We start from the raw sequence: 22,630 nt of genomic DNA on the forward strand, positions 1-22,630 counted from the left end.
AAAAGAAAATATTGTAGAAATTGTGTTTGTTTTCATAAAATTCTTTTTTAATAACGTTTATATTGCAAAGAAAATTATTTTCTGCCACCCCCCCCCCCAGTTTCTCTTCCAAAGACCAGCCCAGACGTGCAATTAATTATTACTTAAAACATTCATTCTGCCAAAGTTAATAAATTAAAAAATTAAATACACTGAGTTTGCAGTTTATTCGTTATACAGATTAAACTACCAATTCAATGTCTGATTCCTGAGCCTTTATTTGAGAAGGAAAGTATATACAGTATTTTTTTTTCCTCCCTCATGACCACCCAATATTAGGGTAAAATGTTAAGACAGTTGCACCACTTAAGAACCCAGAAATCTTTTCATTTTGTTTTGCTCTCCTTTTAAAAGCAGGTGTAGGCTGAATAAGAATTCTCCATTCTGGTACAACATATAACATGTAAGGTTAGATGTGTTTATATCGCCTTCCTGCAAAAGGTTTGTCTCCGTGCAGCTGGATCTAGAGGATAAGGGAAAAGGGTCTAATAAATAAATAGAAAATAAATAAATAAATAAATGTTATGGCAAATTAACCAGCTTTATTGAATGTTCTGAAAAGTAAATGCAAAGCTGTTATTATTGTAATTTACCCTCTGTGAGAATTTTCTTTTGTTTTCTTTTTTCTTTTTTTTTTACTCGCTGCCTGAAGAATGGTTTTATTTTTATTTTTATTTTGTTTTTGGTTAATTTCCTTTGAGAAACGACTTGGCCACGGCGTTGCATGGAGTGGGTAATGGTATTTGCACTTGAAATTGTTTATGCTCATGTAAAAATGTCTGGATTTTGTATTGTCTTTTTAAATGAAAGGAATTGGTGTTCATACAAACAGTGGTCTTGTTTGTTTTCTTCCGCTGCAGGACCTGCAATACCTGCAGGAATTAAAAGGACACAATTATATGTTAAATACCTGATCTCATCATCACCAAGCTCCCAGACAGGTAGTGAGGCCTGACTTTAGAAACTATTACCTCAAACCTCCTGCTGAGGTCAGTGCAAGTAACACGTGATGAGCAAGTGGGAAGACAAAAACCGCTGTGGTGTTTCTCATTTAAAATATAAAATATGATCTCTTCTTTATTCTCATTTTACTCACGCCACTCTAACACCATTACATCTGTTCAAACTTCATTAAAGCTGTGATTAATATTCCTTCATCGGTGATGTGTTAGGTTTCATTGCAAAACACTGCTGGTAAAGTTTAAAGCAAACACTTGCTTAAAGTCATCTTGTGGCTGAATTAATTAATGACTAACATTTTGAACTCATTATTATTAAAAAAAAAAAAAAAAAAAAAAAACAACAAACAACTAACCAATAAATAGATAAATAATGATTATGTGTAAATGGAATTAAACAACAATTACACTGACAAACATTTCATATAATCTTTAGCCACCTTGAGTTACATTTATAACAAATACAGCACAAAAAAACATCAGAATAAAGACAAAATCTCTCTCTCTCTCTCTCTCTCTCTCTCTCTATATATATATATAAATTATAGTGTTGGCACTGGTTTTTTTTGGGGGGGGGGGACTCTTCTATCAAAAGTCCATTTGTAAAATAACTAACCAACCAGCTAGCTAGCTAACTAACTAACTAAATAACAAACTGAGTCATTAAATTAATAAATAAAACTGAAACATGAGACTTGTAATGGCATATTAGCAAACTTTATTAAATGTTCCAAAAAAATAAAAGGTCTGGATTTTGTATATTCTTTGTAAATGAAACTAATTATACAGCAACATATATTAAAAGATTAACATTCAGATTAACATTCACACTAATAAACTGCAGACACTTATGTGTTACTTATGTATTAGAAAATCCCAACAACGGGTAATACCATTAAAATCCAACATACTGTATATATGCATAAGAATGTTGTCTTTTGGTGATAGTATTAGACAAATTAGAAGGTGGAATGTGTCATTTTTGAACATCCTTTAAATCTGTTTTCCAAAATAACCCAGCTGAAAAAAACAATAGAAACCATCACAGAAATTCTAATGGTCTCCATTACAAATACCATTACAGACCATCATCTAACCATCAAAACCATTACCATTAATGGTATCCACTAGACATTATCATGCCACAAATATAGGGCAACAAATTACCAATAGAGACCCACAGGGACCATTACAGATTCCAGTAAAACCAACACAATTCCCATTATAACCATTAAAACCATTACAAATTCTGTGAGGTTTTCCATAGTTTTTTTCAGCAGGTAAGATTCCCATAACGGACAAGAGTCCTGCTCCAGGTACAAATACAAGTACAGAAATCCCGCTCCAACAATTTTAATAATTTATTAACAGATATAAGAGATTGTGATATGAAAATATAATAAGGTTTCAGAACCAAGAAATCTCACGTATGTAGACACAACTCAATATATTTAGTAATATTATTTATTTAAAGACAAGTGATAAAAATTCAGAAAGACGGCAGTTTAACCAATATGTAATTTATTATATCAAATATTACTATATTTAATGTTAGCATTATAACAATGTTATTGATCAATGTGCTTCTTAGGTGTCACAGAAAATCGATGAAGAAAGCTTATGTATTACGTATCCCAGATGAGAAGTTAGTGCTGTGGTCTTGTTCTCAGCAAAGTCCCTCTGCGAATCTGAAAATTATGTAGAAAATGAAACGATAAAAATGAAAGGAAAGGTATTTAAAAGTAAAACAAATTAGGGTTGAAGAAAGGATTGAAAATGGAGGATATTACTCAAACGAGAGAGACAACATGAGAGTCCTCGGACAGAACAAAAGTGACATTAAGGCACAAAAATACAGGTCCAGTTTCTTATAAAAACCTTATAAAAAAACTTATAAAAACCAGTCTACAGCAATACCAGTGTCCATCCATGCATCCATCTTCTACCGCTTACTCCTTTTCAGTGTCACAGGGAACCTGGAGCCTATCCCAGGGAGCATTGAGTACACCCTGGACAGGGTGCCAGTCCATCGCAGGGCACACTCACACACCCATTCATATACTATGGACATGCCAATCAGCCTACCATGCATGTCTTTGGACTGGGGGAGGAAATTAAATAAAAGGAAACTGGAGTACCCGGAGGAAACCCCCACCGCACGGGGAGAACATGCAAACGCCGCACACACAGCCCCGGCAGGGCTCAAACCCCGGACCCTGGAGGTGTGAGGCGAACGTGCTAACCACTAAGCCACCGTGCACCCCCAATACCAGTGTGTGTTGTTGAATTTAGATTATTGCTTTAGAATTACTGACAAGCAAATTCAATTCAATTACAGTTCACAAGATATATTTCTATCAGAACACGGACTCTAAATTCGTTTGTTGGGCCGAGTCACAACCTTCATCATGGGCCTGACGTTATTGATATACCGATGAATAAAAATGATTATTCACTGTTTATATAATAAAAGGAAAGCGTACCATTTTCTGCATTCAGGAAGTCTTGGCTCCCAGTGTCCATCTGCCCCACAGGTGATGATGTCAGGGCCGACTAATCTCCATCCTGGTTTGCACTTGAATGTCACCTTGCTCCCGGAATGGTATCGAGGCCTCGTCCCAGAAATGATTGACCCAGACATCACGTCGGGGGCAGGGCAAGTAACAACTAAAAGACACAAAGGAATTTTATGATGGAACAAATCAAAAGTATTGCGTTTAGAAAAATACACACAGACATTTGAGTGGGACTGTGGTATTATTACGAATAACATTGTGACTGTATGCCATAAATGTAGCAAACTTACGGTTTTATTTATAGTCATATTTTTTTGTTGTGGTGTGCAAATTGTATTAAACTGTAACTATACTGAAAGACATGTCAGGTGGGTATGTAATCTTTAGCGTTAATATATTATATACATAAATACAGCATATAAAAACATCTAAATTCATAAGGGGTTGGGTCATTAGCAAAACAAAACACAAAAGTTCAGAATATGAAACTTTAAATTAAAAAAGAAAATGACTGCAGACTCTGAATGACTCTCTAATGGTAGAGTACTGGAAGCATGATGTGTACTGCCTTGTGCTAACCGTAACACCGAGGAGCTGGAGCACTCCATGTGCCATCTTCAGTGCAGATGATGTCTGAAGCGCCGATCAATGTGCCAAAGCGACATCTGTATGACGCCACGTAACCATATTTTATTATTCCACTTGTGTCTAAAAATAGGTCTGCATCTGGCACCATTGGAGGCTCAGGGCACTGGAGAGCTGTAAAAGATCCACACCGTTTATTGCATTTCAGCAATAAATAAGCACACACATTTAAGTCATGAAAATTTCTGTTTATTAACCCTGGATATAATTACTGCTGCAGAAATGAACTGAACGCACTTGATCATAATTAAGCATTTAGTATTGAACACTTGCATTTTTAGTTTTGAGAAAAAGAATAAACTGCACAATTGCAACTTCTAGAAGCTCACGTAGTTTACTTTTTTTTCATTTGGAGCTTGCAGCTTGGGGCATTATCCAGCATTCACACTAGCAAGTGATAAAGTCACAAACGACCCGTGAACTGAGACTGTCACCAATTTACATGCATCCATTTTGAAGCGATAAAGATGAACTTTCATTGCTGAGGTTGCCTACCATCACACTCAGGTACTCTGCCGTCCCATCCATTTTCTCTGCAGTGTCTCTCAGCCTCGCCGACTAGGTGGTACCTACACACAAATCAACAAAATTCATCGTGAGATGGGGACTAAAAAGAAGAAAAAAACCCCCGCAAATCTGATGCAAATCTGACTGTTTTTGTACGTGGTAAAAAAAATATAGCAATTAAAAGCAAGTATGCTTAAGAACCAGCTAAAAATAATATAACAAGGCTACAAAAATCAAGTACAAATAAATGTACACTAAGAACTGCGACATTTAAAGCAACAGCCATGCCCCCTTACACAGAAACCCACCTTTTCCCTTACAAAAATGTTATATGTTGCTATACCTACTATTATTATTATTATTATTATTATTATTGGATTAAGATGTTATGTTATGTAAAAGATGTTTTTATATTATGTTGTAATGTAATGTGTAATGTAATGTGTTAAAACGTCTATTTATCCATAAAATAATGTTCCATCGTGCATCAAGCCTTACCCTTCGTCACAGCTGGCTGTAGCTGTGTCCCCGAACGAAGAGCCTGTGTAGTGATAACGTCCGTTTATAATCTCGCCGGCCGAGCCACATTTTCTCTCTTCAAACCAGAAAGACATAGCAATGTGTTAAACCATGCACAAAATATGGAATATTTCCACTTCCTGTTTGTAATATCACTCTGGTAATACAGTACGCTGTACCTGTATTCCGTCATATGACCATGTACTTTACGACTGTACACAGTACAATAGCGCTGTTGATTTCTTCATTCCGATGGGTCAGAAATTGTTGATTAATTTTCTATAACAGCAGCTTTAATAATCACAGGTTTATATCAAATACACTATAGTTTCTATTCTGTAAAGACACGTTAATGTAACATTTATTGAAGGAGTCTCCGGTGGCAGAACTTTGTAACAGTCAGAGGTTTACTTTAAGTTTAATTTGTGTAAACTTTTATGTTTTCCAACAATGTAAACTTTTATGTTTTCCAACAATGTAAAGATGTTGGAAGTAAACATTTAAAAATTATTTTTTAACTTGGACCTTCATGGACCTTCCACAACATTAAAAGTAACTATAAACTGATTAAAAACGGATGATGTGTCGTTCTTTAATGAATGCAAAATTGCTGTAGTATAAAAGGACTTAAAACACTTCAGGACATGCTGTTAGTGACAAATAATTAACTTTGTTGTTGATTATTATCATCAGTATCAAGTGCCTCTGTGAAACCCTGAAATTACAGAATTACATACGTACAACAAATAAATAAATTACAAAATTACAAGATCAAGGAAAATAGAGTGAAAAAAGCCACATACTTTCACATATCATCTCCAACTCGGTCCACTGGCCGTTCCTGCAGTATATGGTGCTCGGTCCTCGGACCATGCGGTAGCCATGATTACATCTGAAACGCACGGCAGTGTTGGGCTCGTAGTGTCTCAGGTTAATGAGCTCGGTGTGGGCATGAGGGAAGTTCGGCGGAGGCTGGCATTTCCCTGTAGGACAATTCAAATGGACTTCTCACATACACATTCCTCTGTTTGTACATTTCATATATTAGCCATTGAATTAAAATGAACTCTAAACAGTCTTCAGATTAGCAGAAGTACCTCCAGTAAAACGACATTCCGGCCTTCCCAGCCATTGGCCGTCTGCTCCACATGTGATGACCTGTGGTGAGCCAATCAGCTCGAAGCCTTCCTTACAGGAGATGGTGGCATGTTCTCCGACTTCATAGTCTATCTTGTATCCGTCCTGTCCGCTGCTGTTGGGCACGGCTGGGGGCGGGCATGTGACCCGTACGAGCTCTGCTAGCACACAGAGCAAAAGGTAAACCACAATACTGAACTGTACAATTATTATACAATCAATCTAAAAGAGTCTTACCCTCTTCACAGGTGGGTAGAGCTGGAGTCCAGGAACTGTTAACTCCACACGTGACGACACTCGGCCCTCGGAGGCGGTACCCAACATTGCAGCTGATGCTAACAGTTGTGTTGAACCTTAGACGGCCAGTGTTTATTTTACCATTGCCTATGGTAAATCTCTCACATTTGATCGCTACAAACAGTTAAGAAATATACAGTAAGACATTTTGTAACCTCTGTCTGAATCAAACTGATTAATTTCGAAGATAAAAATTGGAACAATACAAGAATTTTTTTTTTAAAAAACTCCAATGTTTTTGTAAATATTATTTAAACTGGATCAAATTAAAGTATTTTTAAGAGAGGACTGGATTACCAGAATTGCAGTATACCTGTTAATGCTGTCTTAGTTGAAGTATGTCAGTTAATGCTGTTAAGGACATCTTTAGTAAAGATTAATCCCCGTACTACAAGAAACCTAGGAGCATCTGTCTTCCAGATGTACGAATGGTCATCACACTAAATATTCCATACATCCTACATAAACCTAATTTTATTTATTACTTATTGTATTAGCCAATATTGTATTGGCTTGGGTTTGGCAAGACATGACATAAAGGACATTCTGGAGTTATATCCTATAGTATATAATACAATCTTTGCCAACATCTTGATTCAGACAGAGTATACATTAACTGTTTATTTTACAGAAGCTAAAAAATGGTGTGATCTTTTCAAACACGTACACACACAGTCCATAAAAAAATGACTGACGTGACGGATTCAGAAAAGACTAAAACCCTGAGGTAATAATTACATCGATAACAATTACCCCACTTCACATGTGAAACTAATCCAGGGCGTAAGATAATTGAGATGATGCATTGGGTATTTTGAAATGAATGTCATTACTGTACTGCTCTAAAATGACTGAGTAGTTACTAATGCACGAGTATTAATTTTGAAAGGTTGAGACGTTGCCCGAACATTTAAGCAGATATTACTCTAAAACAGAATTTAGTTGAGGATTCTTCTTGACTTACGTTGACACTTCACATCACTAGGTTTCCACTGTCCGTTGTTCTTACACCGGAGTATACTGTTATTGTCTTGTAGCCGGAAGCCAACATTGCAGGAGTAGGATAAGGTCTCTCCGGGTTTATATGTGTGCTTGGTTCCGTCATACGTAGCTTTATCTTTTTTCTGGGGTAGTGGACATGTTTTTCCTCCGCTAGGGTCTGCGGAGGTAGTGATTGGAGATGAAGTCTGAGGGACTAAAGAGAAAGAGTCACGAGAGAAAGAAAGAGAGAGAGTGAAGAGGCAGAGGATGAGGGAGTTAAACAGAGAGACACAAAGAATCATACCATCATTTAAGTATCATTTTATTATTTAGCTCTGGGTGATTCTGGAAAAGGACACTTTACCCCAAAAAACCTCTGATTTTAAGAACTAGACACAGTGACGTTTCTATTTGCATTAAACAGTAGAGCTATCCAATCGTAACAGTCAGTAGATCCAATCCAGTCAGTAGATCAATCCAATAGCATGGAAGTATGAAATGGTCTTCTCATGCGGAGATTATTGAATACAGACTATTTACGGGTTATTTTTCCAGACAGACCGGCAGAGAGTGACATTTTACTTTAAACTGGATTACAGTACTTAACGCTAGACACTAAAGCCTTGTACAGTACAACTTCAGAAAGATCCCACTGTGTTGGCCTGATTAATTAGACTAAGCAAATAGATCCCATTATACATTGGCTGATCCAGTGCATCTGAGCACATTGCGAGCGTATGTACTTTTGTTTTTGTTTTGTTTTTCACCCAAACCTACAGAATCAACACCCACAGCATAGAATAATCTCTTAAGGGTGTTTATTTGTATCAAGGTGAATTTAGGTGATGTGTTTACAGTTAACAAATGTTTTTAACGAGGATTTTGTGAATGTACAGAAAATACAAAGATTTTTTTTTTTTTAAATCTTCTAAATTAAAGGTGGTTGTATTTAACCAAATATTTACAAGGTCAAAGTAAACAGAAACGACACCAGATACCCAGGAGACCAGAATTAAAATCGCCTCAGGGCTTGAAGAAGGCCGCGCGCGCCAACGATTTTGTATTTATTTTTTGTCTTTAGCACCAAGGCTAACGTTTTTACTCACCCACTAGATGCGCGGAGAACGCCAAAAACACACAGGTCCATACCATGACCGCCATATCCAGAGATCTGATGGAGAAGATCGGTTCTTAGAGCCCCTTTAAAGGAATTTGAGGGGGTTAAGTTGCACGGAGGCGTTAACAGAAAGTCCAGCCCTCCGTTAAACACACACGCACACACACACAAGGGCGCTTATTATTATACCATATCCCTTAGGTGATTCGTTACCGCCGTCATTTTGTTACGCATTTACCGCTTACTAATTATTTTATCGACATGTTTTTCCTCAGTAAATCATTTTCTCTGGAAAACATGGTGGTTTATTTAGTTATTTGGTATTTCTAAATATTTTAGTAATTTCCAGAGAAATAACCTACACTCCTTAATAATTTCTAAACATTAATATATTAATGCCCCATTTAAAGATCACCACTAAAACACACAAATAAAATAAAATTTTTTGTTCCTATTAAATGGCGAAGAGTATATCCACATGCTTAAACATTAAACATAAATAAACATAGTGTATAAATAAACTACATTATATACAGTCTGCAATTTATCAGTTACTAGATTGTTATATTGAATAAATTAGCAATGCATTGTATTTATTTGTCTTCATTTGTGATGGAAAGTACTGTACACTGTATAAACCGTTTCCCCCTCATGACCACCCAACATTTGGGTAAAACTTAGGACAGTTGCACAACCTGGGACCCCAGAAATCTTCTCATTTTGTTTTGGCCTCCTTTTTTAAAACAGGTGTAGGCTTTTTTCTTTAGAGAGATCAGTTTTTATAGTCTTCCTGCTAAAGGTGTCCTGAATTTTTGTCGCAATGCAGCTGGATATAGAGGAAAAATAGACACACACACACACACAAAATAAAATACAAAAAAACTAAAAACACATTAATAATGTTATGGCAAATTTGCTAACTTTATTGAATGTTCAGATAAATGTCTGGATTTTGAATTGTCTATTTAAACGAAAGTAATTTGTGTCCATACATAAGGCAGGCTTGCTTGACCTCAAAAATAAAATAGACACAAACACAGTTACTTATAATGTAAAAGCAGCGCATTAAAACATCAACATTTGGATTAACGCTTAAAGTGACAACATTCGGACACTTATGTTACTTATATGTAGGAAAAATCCAGCAACTGTTTACACCATAAATCCCAACATACAGTATATAAGTATAAGGATGCTGTCTTCTGACCAGTTTTAAACAAATTTGAAGGTGGAAAGTATAATTTTTGTTTTCCAAAAGAAGTTTTTCATGAATTAAAGAAATCCTGCTCCAGGTACAAGTACAACATGCAGCCATGTAACAATTTAAAAACAGGTATAAGAGATTGAGAAATGAAAATGTAATATGGTTTCAGAAACAATAAATCTCACGTTCGTACATAGAATTGAATATATTTTGTAATGTTATATTTGTTTGAAGGCCAGTTTTAAAAGATTAAAAGTGCAGCAAGAAAGCATTTTAACTGCTTATTATATTATTATAACATTTAAATTATTAAAATATATTAAATATTATATTTAATGGTATCACTATATGATGTGTGTTTTTTAGAAACATTTCACAGAAAATTCATGAAGAAAGCTTATGTATTACATTTTCCAGATGAGTAGTTACAGCTGTGTTCTTGGTCAGCCAAGTCCCTCAGCGAAAGAAATTTGGAAAATGTGTAAAAGATCAAACGAAAAAATTAAATGAAAGGTAATTAAAACTCGAAGGTAAAATCTAATTAGATTTTTAAAGTAAAACGGATTAGAGTTGAAGATACTGCAAAAGAAGGGACTGAATATACATTTGGCTAGAGGAGAAAATAAAATGGAGGATCTCAGTCAAGCCAGAGAGACAAAATGTCCTTTCACAGATGCAGAGTTATTGATTGTACAAATTGATTGCTCTTAGTACCAGAATACACACTGAGGAAGTCTTGGCTTCCAGTGTCCATCTTTCCCACACGTGATGGTATCAGGGCCTGATAATCTTCTTCCTGGCCTGCACCGGAATATCACGGAGTTCCCGGACTGGTATCGAAGCCTCATTCCAGAAACTATTAACGCATTCCTGATGATGGGGACAGGGCAGGTAGCAACTAAAAGACATGAGGAAAAAGATATTTTTTAGGACAGGACAAATCTAGTACTCTAATTTGTACTGAATTTGTAATAAGTACTCTTAAAATGATTGAGATATATATATATATATATATATATATATATATATATATATATATATACATATATATATATATATATATATATATACATATATATATATATATATATATATATATATATATGTATATATATATATATATATATATATATATATATATACACACACACACACACACGCACACACACACATACATAAAAGAGTCATTACTTCTTATTAGGGTTGTATACATGCTGAAATATCACAATACCATGCAATATTGTGTTAATTCATCATTCAAATCTACAAAATTAACCAAATTTATAGAAACTGTTTACAGAAATCGGTTAGCATAACGTTAGCTCGCTTACTAGCAAACGCAGCTACAGTGGTAACCATTAACAATAGCTCACTTAACAGTAGCAAACAGGAAATCTTTAAAGATTAAGGTAAAGAATTTAGGCTAAATGAAGTGTTACTAACCTGTGTCGTTTTAGCGAAAGTAGTGTTAACTGCCGCACGTACTACATTACTTACAGTACTACTGTATTGACGATGCTATCGTTTAAAAAATACTGTGGCATCGGCGGTATTTTGAAGCTTTAGAATAGTGATACTACGGTAGAACTGGTGTACCGTGCAACCCTACTTCTTATTAATCTAGAGCAAAATGATTGGCAACATAACCTTTTTATGCTTTCTAACTCACTTTTGTACTATTAAAAAATACTGCTTATGGTGTGTAAATTGAGCTGAAACTGTAATTAGATAAACAAGTGCAATTATATAGTTATGTCTATATATAATCTTTAACAACCTGAATCAGACATATACAGCATATAAAAAAAAATCTAAAAACATGTAAATGAGTTGGGACATTAGCAAAAGACTTTTAAAAAAAAAAAATACGGCAAACTCTGAATGACTCTCTCATGGTAGAATACTGGATCATGATGTGTATTGCCTTGGTTACCTTCACACCGAGGAGCTGGAGCACTCCATGTGCCATCTTCGGTGCAGATGATGTCTGAATCTCCAATCAATGTTCCAAAGTGACATCTGTATGAGGCCACATAACCATATTTTATTATTCCATTTGTGTCAAAAAATAGGTCTGCATGTGGCACCATTGGAGGCTCAGGGCACTGGATAGCTGTAAAAGATACACACAGATGCTTTTCAGCAATAAATACACTTGTGTAGTAGGAAATTAACATTTAGCTTATTTAACCCTGAAAGGTATTTAACTCCTAAGCAGATATAACCCTGGATATAATTACTGATGCAGAAACGCACTTTTACAATTATAGTGGTTCCTGTATAAATAGACCAATATCTCTCTACACGTCGATAGAAATGTAAGACAATATTAAAATATAACATGGTAACATTTCAAAATATGTCGGCTACTACAATTTATTACCATTTATATCAAAACCACAAATAGCAGAAAAGTGCATTTGCTGGGCAATGTCTTATTGCTTTCTGATGTAAGAGAAAACACTACACGGTGGACTGGAATTGGAAATCGATGGTCAACGAGAACAATAATCATAACTGAGATACCTACAAAAACAGCATGCCTACCCTCACACACAGGTACTCTGCCGTCCCATCCATATGCCCTGCAGTGTCTTTCAGCCACGCCGACCAGGTGGTACCTACACACACAAATCAACAAAATTCATCCTGAGATAGGGACTGAGATTGAGACAGAGCATGTGATGACAATGTTAGTGCATGGTAAATATTACGCCGATTAAAAGCAAGCTCATTAAAAAAATCGACAAAAAAAAATGTTAGAGACAACAATGCTATAGTACCAGTCCCAAAAAACAAAAACTGTTAAAAGTCATAAGACTGTAGAAATGCTTGTTATGCATAAACAAATGTTTACAGTTTAATCCTGAGCTGAAAAAATATTAGTGCAAAAAAGTACAGCTACAGTTTAAATGGTTGATCTTAACAGTTGAACAGTTCTCCAGCCACATCCTCTTAACATACAAACCCACTTTAGTGGGTCTTGTATGTTTAATGCTACCTATAATAGCAATAATATTTGTTGCTATGTTCCCTACAAAAATCAAATCGTAGCTATACATATTATTATTATTATTGTTTAAAAATTCTTTTCATCCATAAAATAATGTGCAGTCGTGCATCAAGCCTTACCCTTCATCACAGCTGGCTGTAGCTGTGTCCTCGAACAAAGAGCCTGTGTAGTGATAACGTCCGTTTATAATCTCCCCGGCCGAGCCACATTTTCTCTCTTTAAACCAGAAAGACATAGCGATGTGTTAAACCATGCACAAAATATGGAATATTTCCACTTCCTGTTTGTAATATCACTCTGGTAATACAGTACGCTGTACCTGAAATCCGTCATATGACCACGTAGTTTACAGCTTCTCGATTCTGATTGGTCATATTGTTGATAAATTTTCTCAGACAGTCGTGCAGGTTTACTCACAGGTTTATATTAACGTGGTTGTTCTAATATGTTATCGTTTCAATTCTGTGAGCAGAGGTTTATTTAACATTTATGGAAGGAGTTTCCAGTGTCAGAACTTTGTAACAGTCGGCGGTAAAGCTATAACTAAATTTTCCAACAATGGAAATTCTTCAAACAGATGTTGTTGTTTTAACTTGTTTTAACTTCAAGAAAGAAAAAAAGAGAGACTGGTGAGGGAACGACTGTTTATAGTTTTATAACATTAAAAGTGACTATAAACTGATTAAAAAATCAGATGATGTGTCGTTCTTTAATGAATACAAAATTGCTGTAGTATAAATGGACTTAAAACACTTCAGGACATGCTGTTAGTGACAAATAATTAACTTTGTTGTTGATTATTATCATCAGTATCAAGTGCCTCTGTGAAACCCTGAAATTACAGAATTACATACGTACAACAAATAAATAAATTACAAAATTACAAGAACAAGGAAAATAGAGTGAAAAAAGCCACATACTTTCACATATCATCTCCAACTCGGTCCACTGGCCGTTCCTGCAGTATATGGTGCTCGGTCCTCGGACCATGCGGTAGCCATGATTACATCTGAAACGCACGGCAGTGTTGGGCTCGTAGTGTCTCAGGTTAATGAGCTCGGTGTGGGCATGAAGGAAGTACGGCGGAGGCTGGCATTTCCCTGTAGGACAATTCAAATGGACTTCTCACATACACATTCCTCTGTTTGTACATTTCATATATTAGCCATTGAATTAAAATGAACTCTAAACAGTCTTCAGATTAGCAGAAGTACCTCCAGTAAAACGACATTCCGGCCTTCCCAGCCATTGGCCGTCTGCTCCACATGTGATGACCTGTGGTGAGCCAATCAGCTCGAAGCCTTCCTTACAGGAGATGGTGGTGTGTTCTCCGACTTCATACTCTATCTTGTATCCGTCCTGTCCGCTGCTGTTGGGCACGGCTGGGGGCGGGCATGTGACCCGTACGAGCTCTGCTAGCACACAGAGCAAAAGGTAAACCACAATACTGAACTGTACAATTATTATACAGTCAATCTAAAAGAGTCTTACCCTCTTCACAGGTGGGTAGAGCTGGAGTCCAGGAGCTGTTCGCTCCACACGTGACGACACTCGGCCCTCTGAGGCGGTACCCAACATCACAGCTGATACTTACTTTCATGTTAAAGGTTATATAACTAAACTTTACTTTACCGTTGGCTATAGAAAATGTCTCACAATTGATCTCTGCAAACAGAAACATACAAGTAAGACATTTTGTAACCTCTTTCCAAGTCAAACTGATTAATTTGGAAGAATAAAAAGTGGAAAAATAATAGAACATTTAACTGTTAGACCTAAGCTAAATTCCTCCATCTCTTTCATATGCCAATGAGGACGATCTCCAGGCGTGCAAAGGGCTTTTGGGGATCTGTTTTTGCAAATATTGTTTATATATTGTTTATATAATTTATATATTGTTTATATAATGTTTGTAGTGTTGATCAATCCCCATGCTACAAGCAACCTAGGAGTGTCTTTCTGATTTACGCATGGTCATCACACTAAATATTTTATGCATCCTACAAAGAGTATATTTAACCAGATATTACTCAAATATCGAATTCAGTTGAGGATTCCTCTTGACTTACTTTGACAATTTGCATGACTAGGGTTCCACTTGCCAGTTTTCTCACACTGCAGAACGCTGATACTGCCAATCAGCTGGAACCCAAAATTGCAGGAGTAGGGTAAGGTCTCTCCGGGTTCATATGTGACCTTTGTTCCATAAAATGTAGCATTTTTATTGTTCTTGAGTAGTGGACACATTACTGGTGTATCAGAGGCTGAAGAGGCAGAATTAGACACTAGAGGAAAGCAAGAGGGAGGGAAAGAGCGACACAAAGATTCGTAGTGTTATTATGGACCAAGAACTTCAGCCTACAAGCATTTTCTCTTGAAGAGAATTAAGATCTCTGCGTTACTGTACACCTTTAGTGCTGAGTGATTCTGGGAAATGGCACTTTGTCCCAAAATTAAGCAAAAGCTGTTTTTTCCCCCTGACAGTCACTAGGAACTGGACCAAGTGATGTTCCCATTTAAAATTGGAAATGATTGGTCTATCCAATCGTATCACTTCCTGGTTTTCAGTACAAATTTGGAGCTCACAAGGTCACACAAGTGTTTTATTCACCACACATTACAAAATAAGAACTGGCCAATGCAGAACACAAAGTTTTAGTTCAAGATTACTTTCCAACACAGTAAACGCAACTGTATCACCATTACAGCACTCAGCAATGATGCCATTATCCAACATGGAAGGTTTAACATGCCTCTTTTCCTCTTGTCAAGCACACTGACACTAGCCATTTGTTTGGTCATGTATACAGCAAAGAGTAGTGCTCTCCTCCAAGCGTGTTTAGCCGCCCTGCAATGTTGCAAGAGCAACTGTTCAAGAAAAAAAATAAGTGTCTTTTAAACCTCCCAGATAGAAGAATTGGTGGGAATCTATGCTAATGAAACATGAGAAAATGGGAAAATACTTGTGTGTGTGTTTGTCTGTTTATGTCATTCTGCACACCGGGAAATACTGTGTAATAACCCTAATCCCAAAACCTTAAACCCTAGTTCAACTTCCTGTCATTTTTCTGGATTAAAGCATTTAAGGAGACCCAAATTCTAAAGAACAAAATCCTCACCGGCTATTGAACACATTAGATACAAGAAGTTATTTCTCATTGTCTTACAATAATGTGCTGATGTGGATATTCAATAAAAATTTATTGGCTGTTCTGTCACATGATGAAATTAGTATTTGTATTTTTTCATAGTGACGATACACTGAAATAAAATTGTCTCAAATGGTCTTGCTGAGATTATTAAATATGTCAAGGTTAATTCTCAAAAAACACCTGCATATAGTGCTACATGACACATGTAACTCCTGTGACACCAACTTTGTGCTGATCGGCTTAACGTGAGGACAGAAAAAAGCCTTGAAAGTTCCACTGTGTTGCCCTGATTAGATAGACTTAAAAAAAATATTTCTATATATTATCAAAATATCATAATATCATAATATCAAATGTTTACATTAACAGAAATAGCCATGTACGTATACGTTACTGAGGGTAATCCAGTGTTCTGGATGTGACATGGCTGAAACAGTGCTTCGTAGTTACCTGTATTAAACAACTGAAATTTAAACTGAAATAAATTAAAACGTTATGATAATTTAAGGATGACCTCATTCTTGTCTCTGCTTGTTGTAAATACAATGGATACAAGTACTCTAAAAATCAAAAAAAAAATTGAGCATTAAAAGTGGATCTTACCTACACAAGTAGGAACCGTTCCACTCCATCCGTTAACCAGGCATTCCCTAATGACCTCTCCTTGTAGAACGTAGCTAAAAAAATGACATCGAACAGCATTGAGAAGTCTTAAGCAAGCTTATTTCATAATAAAAAATGGCATAAGCATTAATCAGAGAGATTAAAACTCATGTCTTGAGGAAGGTTAGAAAATACACTACTAGTCATAGGTTATTTATTTATTTCAATCACACTCCAGGTTAACAAACATTTTGTGAAACTTGGCTGTTTCATAATAACGACTTACAGTATCTCACAAAAGTGAGTACACCCCTCATATTTTTGTAAATATTTGATTATATCTTTCATGTGACAACACTGAAGCAATGACACTTTGCTACAATGTAAAGTAGTGAATGTACAGCTTGTGTAACAGTGTAAATTTGCTGTCCCCTCAAAATAACTCAACACACAGCCATTAATGTCTAAACCGCTGGCAACAAAAGTGAGTACACCCCTAAGTGAAAATGTCCAAATTGGGCCCAAAGTGTCAATATTTTGTGTGGCCACCATTATTTTCCAGCACTGCCTTAACCCTCTTGGGCATGGAAACTTATTTGGTTCAGATGGTGTCAAGCGTGTGTGGCGGCAACCAGGTGAGGAGTACAAAGACAAGTGTGTCTTGCCTACAGTCAAGCATGGTGGTGGGAGTGTCATGGTCTGGGGCTGCATGAGTGCTGCCGGCACTGGGGAGGGAAGCATGAATTGAGGGAACCATGAATGCCAACATGTACTGTGACATACTGAAGCAGAGCATGATCACCTCCCTTCGGAGACTGGGCCGCAGGGCAGTATTCCAGCATGATAACGACCCCAAACACACCTCCAAGACGACCACTGCCTTGCTAAAGAAGCTGAGGGTGAAGGTGATGGACTAAACCCTATTGAGCATCTGTGGGGCATCCCCAAACGGAAGGTGGAGGAGCACAAGGTCTCTAACATCCACCAGCTCCGTGATGTCGTCATGGAGGAGGGAAGGGGACTCCAGTGGCAACCTGTGAAGCTCTGGTGAACTCCATGCCCAAGAGGGTTAAGGCAGTACTGGAAAATAATGGTGGCCACACAAAATATTGACACTTTGGGCCCAATTTGGACATTTTCACTTAGGGGTGTACTCACTTTTGTTGCCAGCGGTTTAGACATTAATGGCTGTGTGTTGAGATATTTCGAGGGGACAGCAAATATACACTGTTATACAAGCTGTACACTCACTACTTTACATTGTAGCAAAGTGTCATTTCTTCAGTGTTGTCACATTAAAAGATATAATCAAATATTTACAAAAATGTGAGGGGTGTACTCACTTTTGTGAGATACTGTATATATTAACAAATCCATACTAAGATTAGCCATTCAATTAGGAGAAAAGTAATCACACCCTATAAATGACGGAGGAGTTAATGTGCGTAGGTTAGATGGTAGCCGACGTACTACAATGGCTGAGCTGCATTAGTGGACGATTTAGCGCATGCCATGCCTATTAGGCATTTTTTCTTCTGTTTTGTCTTTGAGTTTTGCCTTTTATGGAGTTTCGTGGGCGTCCCCAGATGTAAATCAGCTGTGCTTGTGATTTATGGCTGATTGGCATTTATCAACATACAACATACCCGCATGAGAACAAAGAACGTCAGAGAAAGTTTTGTTGCAGGAATTTTTTTTGTTCAGTTTGGCCTTGGAAACATTTACACGCAACTTTATTAATGACTGATGAATGAGATACAATATCAAGAAGACATTATAGAAATTATCACGATACGTGTTTTCAAGAACAACACGACCTAACCTTCGCAGAGTCAGTCAAATTCTGATAACATTCTGATAACGGCGTTTCATATCAGCTTGTTTGGACGGGGATGTGTGAGAAATCAGTTTTCCCTCAGAGCAGGCGAACGTGACAAGTTGTTTGTCAAGGTAAAGAAGAGGCGTTGTAGAATTTCCCTTTAATTTCCTTGATTAATTAATGTAAGCCAGCTCTTTCCATTACCCTTCATTGCACACTGCATAGGCTATGTCCTCAAAGGCGTTGCCCGTCTGTATGAATCGCCCGTTCGGTATCTCTCCAGCAGAACCGCACCTTTTCCCTGAGAAAGAGAATAAAAAGCTGAGCGTTTGTGTCTGTGTTTTGGCACTGGAGCTACTTGGCTGATTTAGCTAATACGTAATAGATGTTTAGTGTCATTATCTAGCAAACCGCATGTTAAATTCATCTCACAATATTTGTACTAATATCTGTGTTCAAAAGAGCTGCATGTTTTCAGCGGTGTAATCAACATCAAGTCATCATTGAAACAAAGGACTGTCAGGGGAAAGACAATTCATTTCATTACTCAGGAAAGCTAGTCCATTAAGTAAAACAAGCTTTCTGGGACACTCAAACACAGCAATGCATGTCCAAATACACATTTTTGTAGAGAGTGATTTGGTGACTCTAACCTGCCCCTAGGTGTGAATGTGGGCATGGTGCCCTGGGATGCCATTTAAGCGGTATTTATTTGTGTCAAGTTGAATAGTCAGTCGCAGAAATGAACGCAAAATCAAGCAAACTCCGCTATATTCGGAAGAGCTTGCGATTATTCAAAATTACCGCAAATTTTCTGCAGAGTTGGGCCAAAACGTGTCATGTGACGTCGTAACAACGCGCATTCAGCCGAAGTCCTCTTCGATTCACGTGCGTCGAACATGAGTACAGCTACAAAGGTCTCATTTACCAACAAACGTCACTACGAACGACCTGCAAAACTATTTAGTGCAATTGCGATTTCACCGATTCGAGTAGTTTTCTGCAAAACAAAAAAAGTACCAAAAAAAAACGTTTGGCCGTGACAAAAAAAAAAAAACCTCTGCGAAATCCTGTACAGACTGAATAGATAAGATGCTGATTACGTGTCTTAGCATCAAGTAAAACAACACTTTAGTAGTTCTAAAAGATTACTTATTATTATGTTCATTATTGATTTGGTTTTTATAGATTTTACCCTGTTTGACTGGTCACTTGGGTTTAACACAAATTTTAATAACTTATAAAAATAAGTGGAGCTATGTGAAATCTAAAACTGGGTGGAAATAAAAAGCTCCAATAAATAGCAAAAACACTATTGTGCACATTTATAAATACAGTTAATTAAATAAATTAAAAGGGTCCCTCTGATTTATAGGGGAAATATTTAATCAGTAAAAATACAATGATGTGACCTCTTTGTAAAGCCAAAATAGTAGGTTACAGTATATCAGGGGTAAAATGGCGCCTGATGTTACCATGGTTACCACAAATAGTGTAGAGTATAAAGTGATTTGAGGTGAAGACTGGGTATAGTTATGATAAAGGTAAAGAGTTTGGTGTTTATATATTTAGCAGTCTTAAGTTGTTTAGTTGTTGTTGTTGTTGTTTTGTTAGTAAACACTTACTTTTGCACTGCATCTCCAGAGGACTCCACTCTCCATGCTGACATAAGGAGACGCGCGCGCCGTGGCTGTGCGTGTAGCCGCGCGCACATCTATACATCACTCTGTCTCCGTTATTAAACTCCCGCTTTCCTTTGTACATTTCCTCCAACAGATTGTCCTGATACACAGTCGGAGAGCCACATTTACTGCCTGTATATGACACTGAGACAGACAGACAAAAAGACACAGGATGAAGTAAACACAGAAACGATACCAAATCCTGAGGAGACGCGATTTAAAAATAGCCTCAGGGTTTGAGGAAGGTCGCGCGCGCCTTTTCTTTTAGCATCCATAGTAACGTTTTTACTCACCCACTAAGTGCGCGGAGAACGCCAAAAACACCCAAGTCCACAACATATCCGCCATTTTCAGAGCTCTAACTGAATAGATTACACCGGGAGATCGGTTTTGGAACCCGTTAAAGTAATCTGATGTGGTGTAGTTGGACGGAGGCGTATCACAAAGTCCAACCCTCTTTCACACTATCTCTCTCTCTCTCTCTCTCTCTCTCTCACACACACACACACACACACACACAGCTCAGTGTGCAATATTAAATAGATACCCGAGCTTATTATATATAGCCCTCAGCTGATTCGTTATCGTCGCCATGGTAATAACCGATTCGAACCAATTGCCTAATATTGTGTAGGTCCCCCTTGTGCCACCTAAAATAGCTCTGACCCGTGGATGCATGATCTCCACAAGACGTCTGAAGGTGTGCTGTGGTACAGTATCTGGCACCAAGACGTTAGTACCAGATCCTTTAAATCCTGTAAGTTCCTCCATGGATCGGACTTGTTTTTGTCCAGCACATCACACAGATGTTTGATCAGATTGATATCTTGGGAATTTGGAGGCCGAGTCAACACCTCAAACTCACTGTCATGTTCTTCAAACCATTCCTGAACAATTTCTGCAGTGTAGCAGGGCGCATTGTCCTGCTGAAGGAGACCACTGCTATTAGGGAATAGTGTTGCCATGAAGGGGTGTACTTAGTCTGCAACAATGTTTAGGTAGGTGGTATGTGTCAAAGTAACATCCACGTGAATGCCAGGACCCAAGGTTTCCCAGTATAACATTGTTCAGAGCATCACACTGCTTTGGCCAGCTTGCCTTCTTTCCATAGTGCATCCTGGTGCCATCTCTTCCCCAGGAAAGTGATGCATATGCACCAGTGGTACTAACCACTGCATACCGGGAACACCCCACAAGACCTGCCATTTTGGAGATGGTCTGACCCAGTCGGCATCACAATTTGGCCTTTGTCAAAGTCGCTCAGATCCTTACACTTGCCCATTTTCCCTGCTTCCAACACATAAACTTCGAAAACTGACAGTTCACTTGCTACCTAATTTATCCCACCCCTTGACAAGTGCCACTGTACTGAGATAATCAAGGTTATTCACTTCACCTGACAGTGGTTTTAATGTTATGGCTGATTAGTGTATATGCTTTGACACGTACAACCTACCTAAACATTGTTGCAGACCAAGTGCACCCTTTCATGGCAACGCTATTCCCTAATAGCAGTGGCCTCTTTCAGCAGGATAATGCGCCCTGCTACACTGCAAAAATTGTTCAGGAACGGTTTGAGGAACATGATCATGAACGTGTTCAGGGTGTTGACTCGGCCTCCAAATTCCCCAGATCTTAATCTGATTGAGCGTATGTGGGATGTGCCGGACAAACAAGTCCAATCCATGGAGGTCCCAACTCTCAGTTTACAGGACTTGGTACCAGATACCACAGGACCTTTAGAGGTCTTATGGAGTCCATGCCTCGACAGGTCATTGAGTTTTATAAACTTAATAAGAGTTAATAAAATATTTCAACATCATTTTGGTGATGTTGTTAAATTTGAGATGTCGAGGCATGTTAAAACGGGGAAATTTTGGTCAAAACAAAATGTTTTGTCATTTTTGCCTGTTTTTTGAAACTTTTATTAATCCGCAGTCACATACGGTAGGTCCTCCCAGACCACCATACAAAAACAATGTACTCATAATATAAAGGACTTGTGATACTTCCCAGCACAGTAATATGGTTGTACAAAGGAACAACACTACAGATCCTGGAACCAGTGATTCCAGATGTCTCTCAGCAGCATACGTTGAAACACTGCTCTGTCATTATGTACTCTCTCATTATAGATTGTTTTTGAGTGCTTTTATAGAGCATGCTTAGTCTTGTAAGATGAAGATCCTTGGCTCTGTGTGGTAGTTGTATGTATGGAAATAAATAAATAAAGATCATCACACTTTGATTTACTAGAATGTTTTTACGCCCTACATGGTCTCCTGTCTGACTGGATAAGCTTCAATTACACTGTAATTTTTATAACATCAAGATTATCCTGTTTAGGCACAACAAACACCCAAGTGCATTGGGAAGCGTTCCAGCGCAATAAGATCAGCATGAATGCTGCGCTGACTCACTGTGTGGCCAGTAAAGAACT

General features: G+C 37.5%; 1 protein-coding gene across 1 annotated transcript; it reads right to left on the reverse strand.

Moving 5' to 3' along the window:
• Positions 1-2,119: 2,119 nt before the first annotated feature.
• On the reverse strand, positions 2,120-21,006 carry si:ch73-217n20.1 (complement receptor type 1). The gene is made up of 22 exons (XM_053643593.1): positions 20,484-21,006; positions 20,134-20,334; positions 18,713-18,809; positions 16,690-16,763; positions 15,004-15,219; positions 14,426-14,599; positions 14,149-14,346; positions 13,855-14,034; positions 13,054-13,150; positions 12,469-12,542; positions 11,855-12,034; positions 10,636-10,819; positions 9,710-9,729; positions 7,584-7,814; positions 6,560-6,733; positions 6,283-6,480; positions 5,989-6,168; positions 5,165-5,261; positions 4,655-4,728; positions 4,094-4,273; positions 3,482-3,665; positions 2,120-2,686 (listed from the first exon to the last, which is right to left on the reverse strand). Coding segments are annotated over exons 1-22 (3,069 nt in total). The 5' UTR covers positions 20,539-21,006; the 3' UTR covers positions 2,120-2,685.
• Between the last annotated feature and the right edge of the window lie 1,624 nt (positions 21,007-22,630).

This window comes from Ictalurus furcatus, chromosome 15 (genome assembly GCF_023375685.1).
Source record: "Ictalurus furcatus strain D&B chromosome 15, Billie_1.0, whole genome shotgun sequence".
Lineage (NCBI taxonomy): Eukaryota > Metazoa > Chordata > Actinopteri > Siluriformes > Ictaluridae > Ictalurus > Ictalurus furcatus.

What these genes read in the sequence shown, in the direction of transcription:
- si:ch73-217n20.1 (XM_053643593.1), bottom strand. Translation starts at nt 20,538, where the DNA reads ATGGCGGATATGTTGTGGACTTGGGTGTTTTTGGCGTTCTCCGCGCAC. An exon ending in GTTCTCCGCGCACTTAGTGG is followed by an intron (nt 20,335 to 20,483) that starts GTGAGTAAAAAC and finishes TGTCTGTCTCAG; the next exon opens with TGTCATATACAGGCAGTAAA. An exon ending in CAGAGTACCTGTGTGTGAGG is followed by an intron (nt 12,035 to 12,468) that starts GTAGGCATGCTG and finishes TATCTTTTACAG; the next exon opens with CTATCCAGTGCCCTGAGCCT.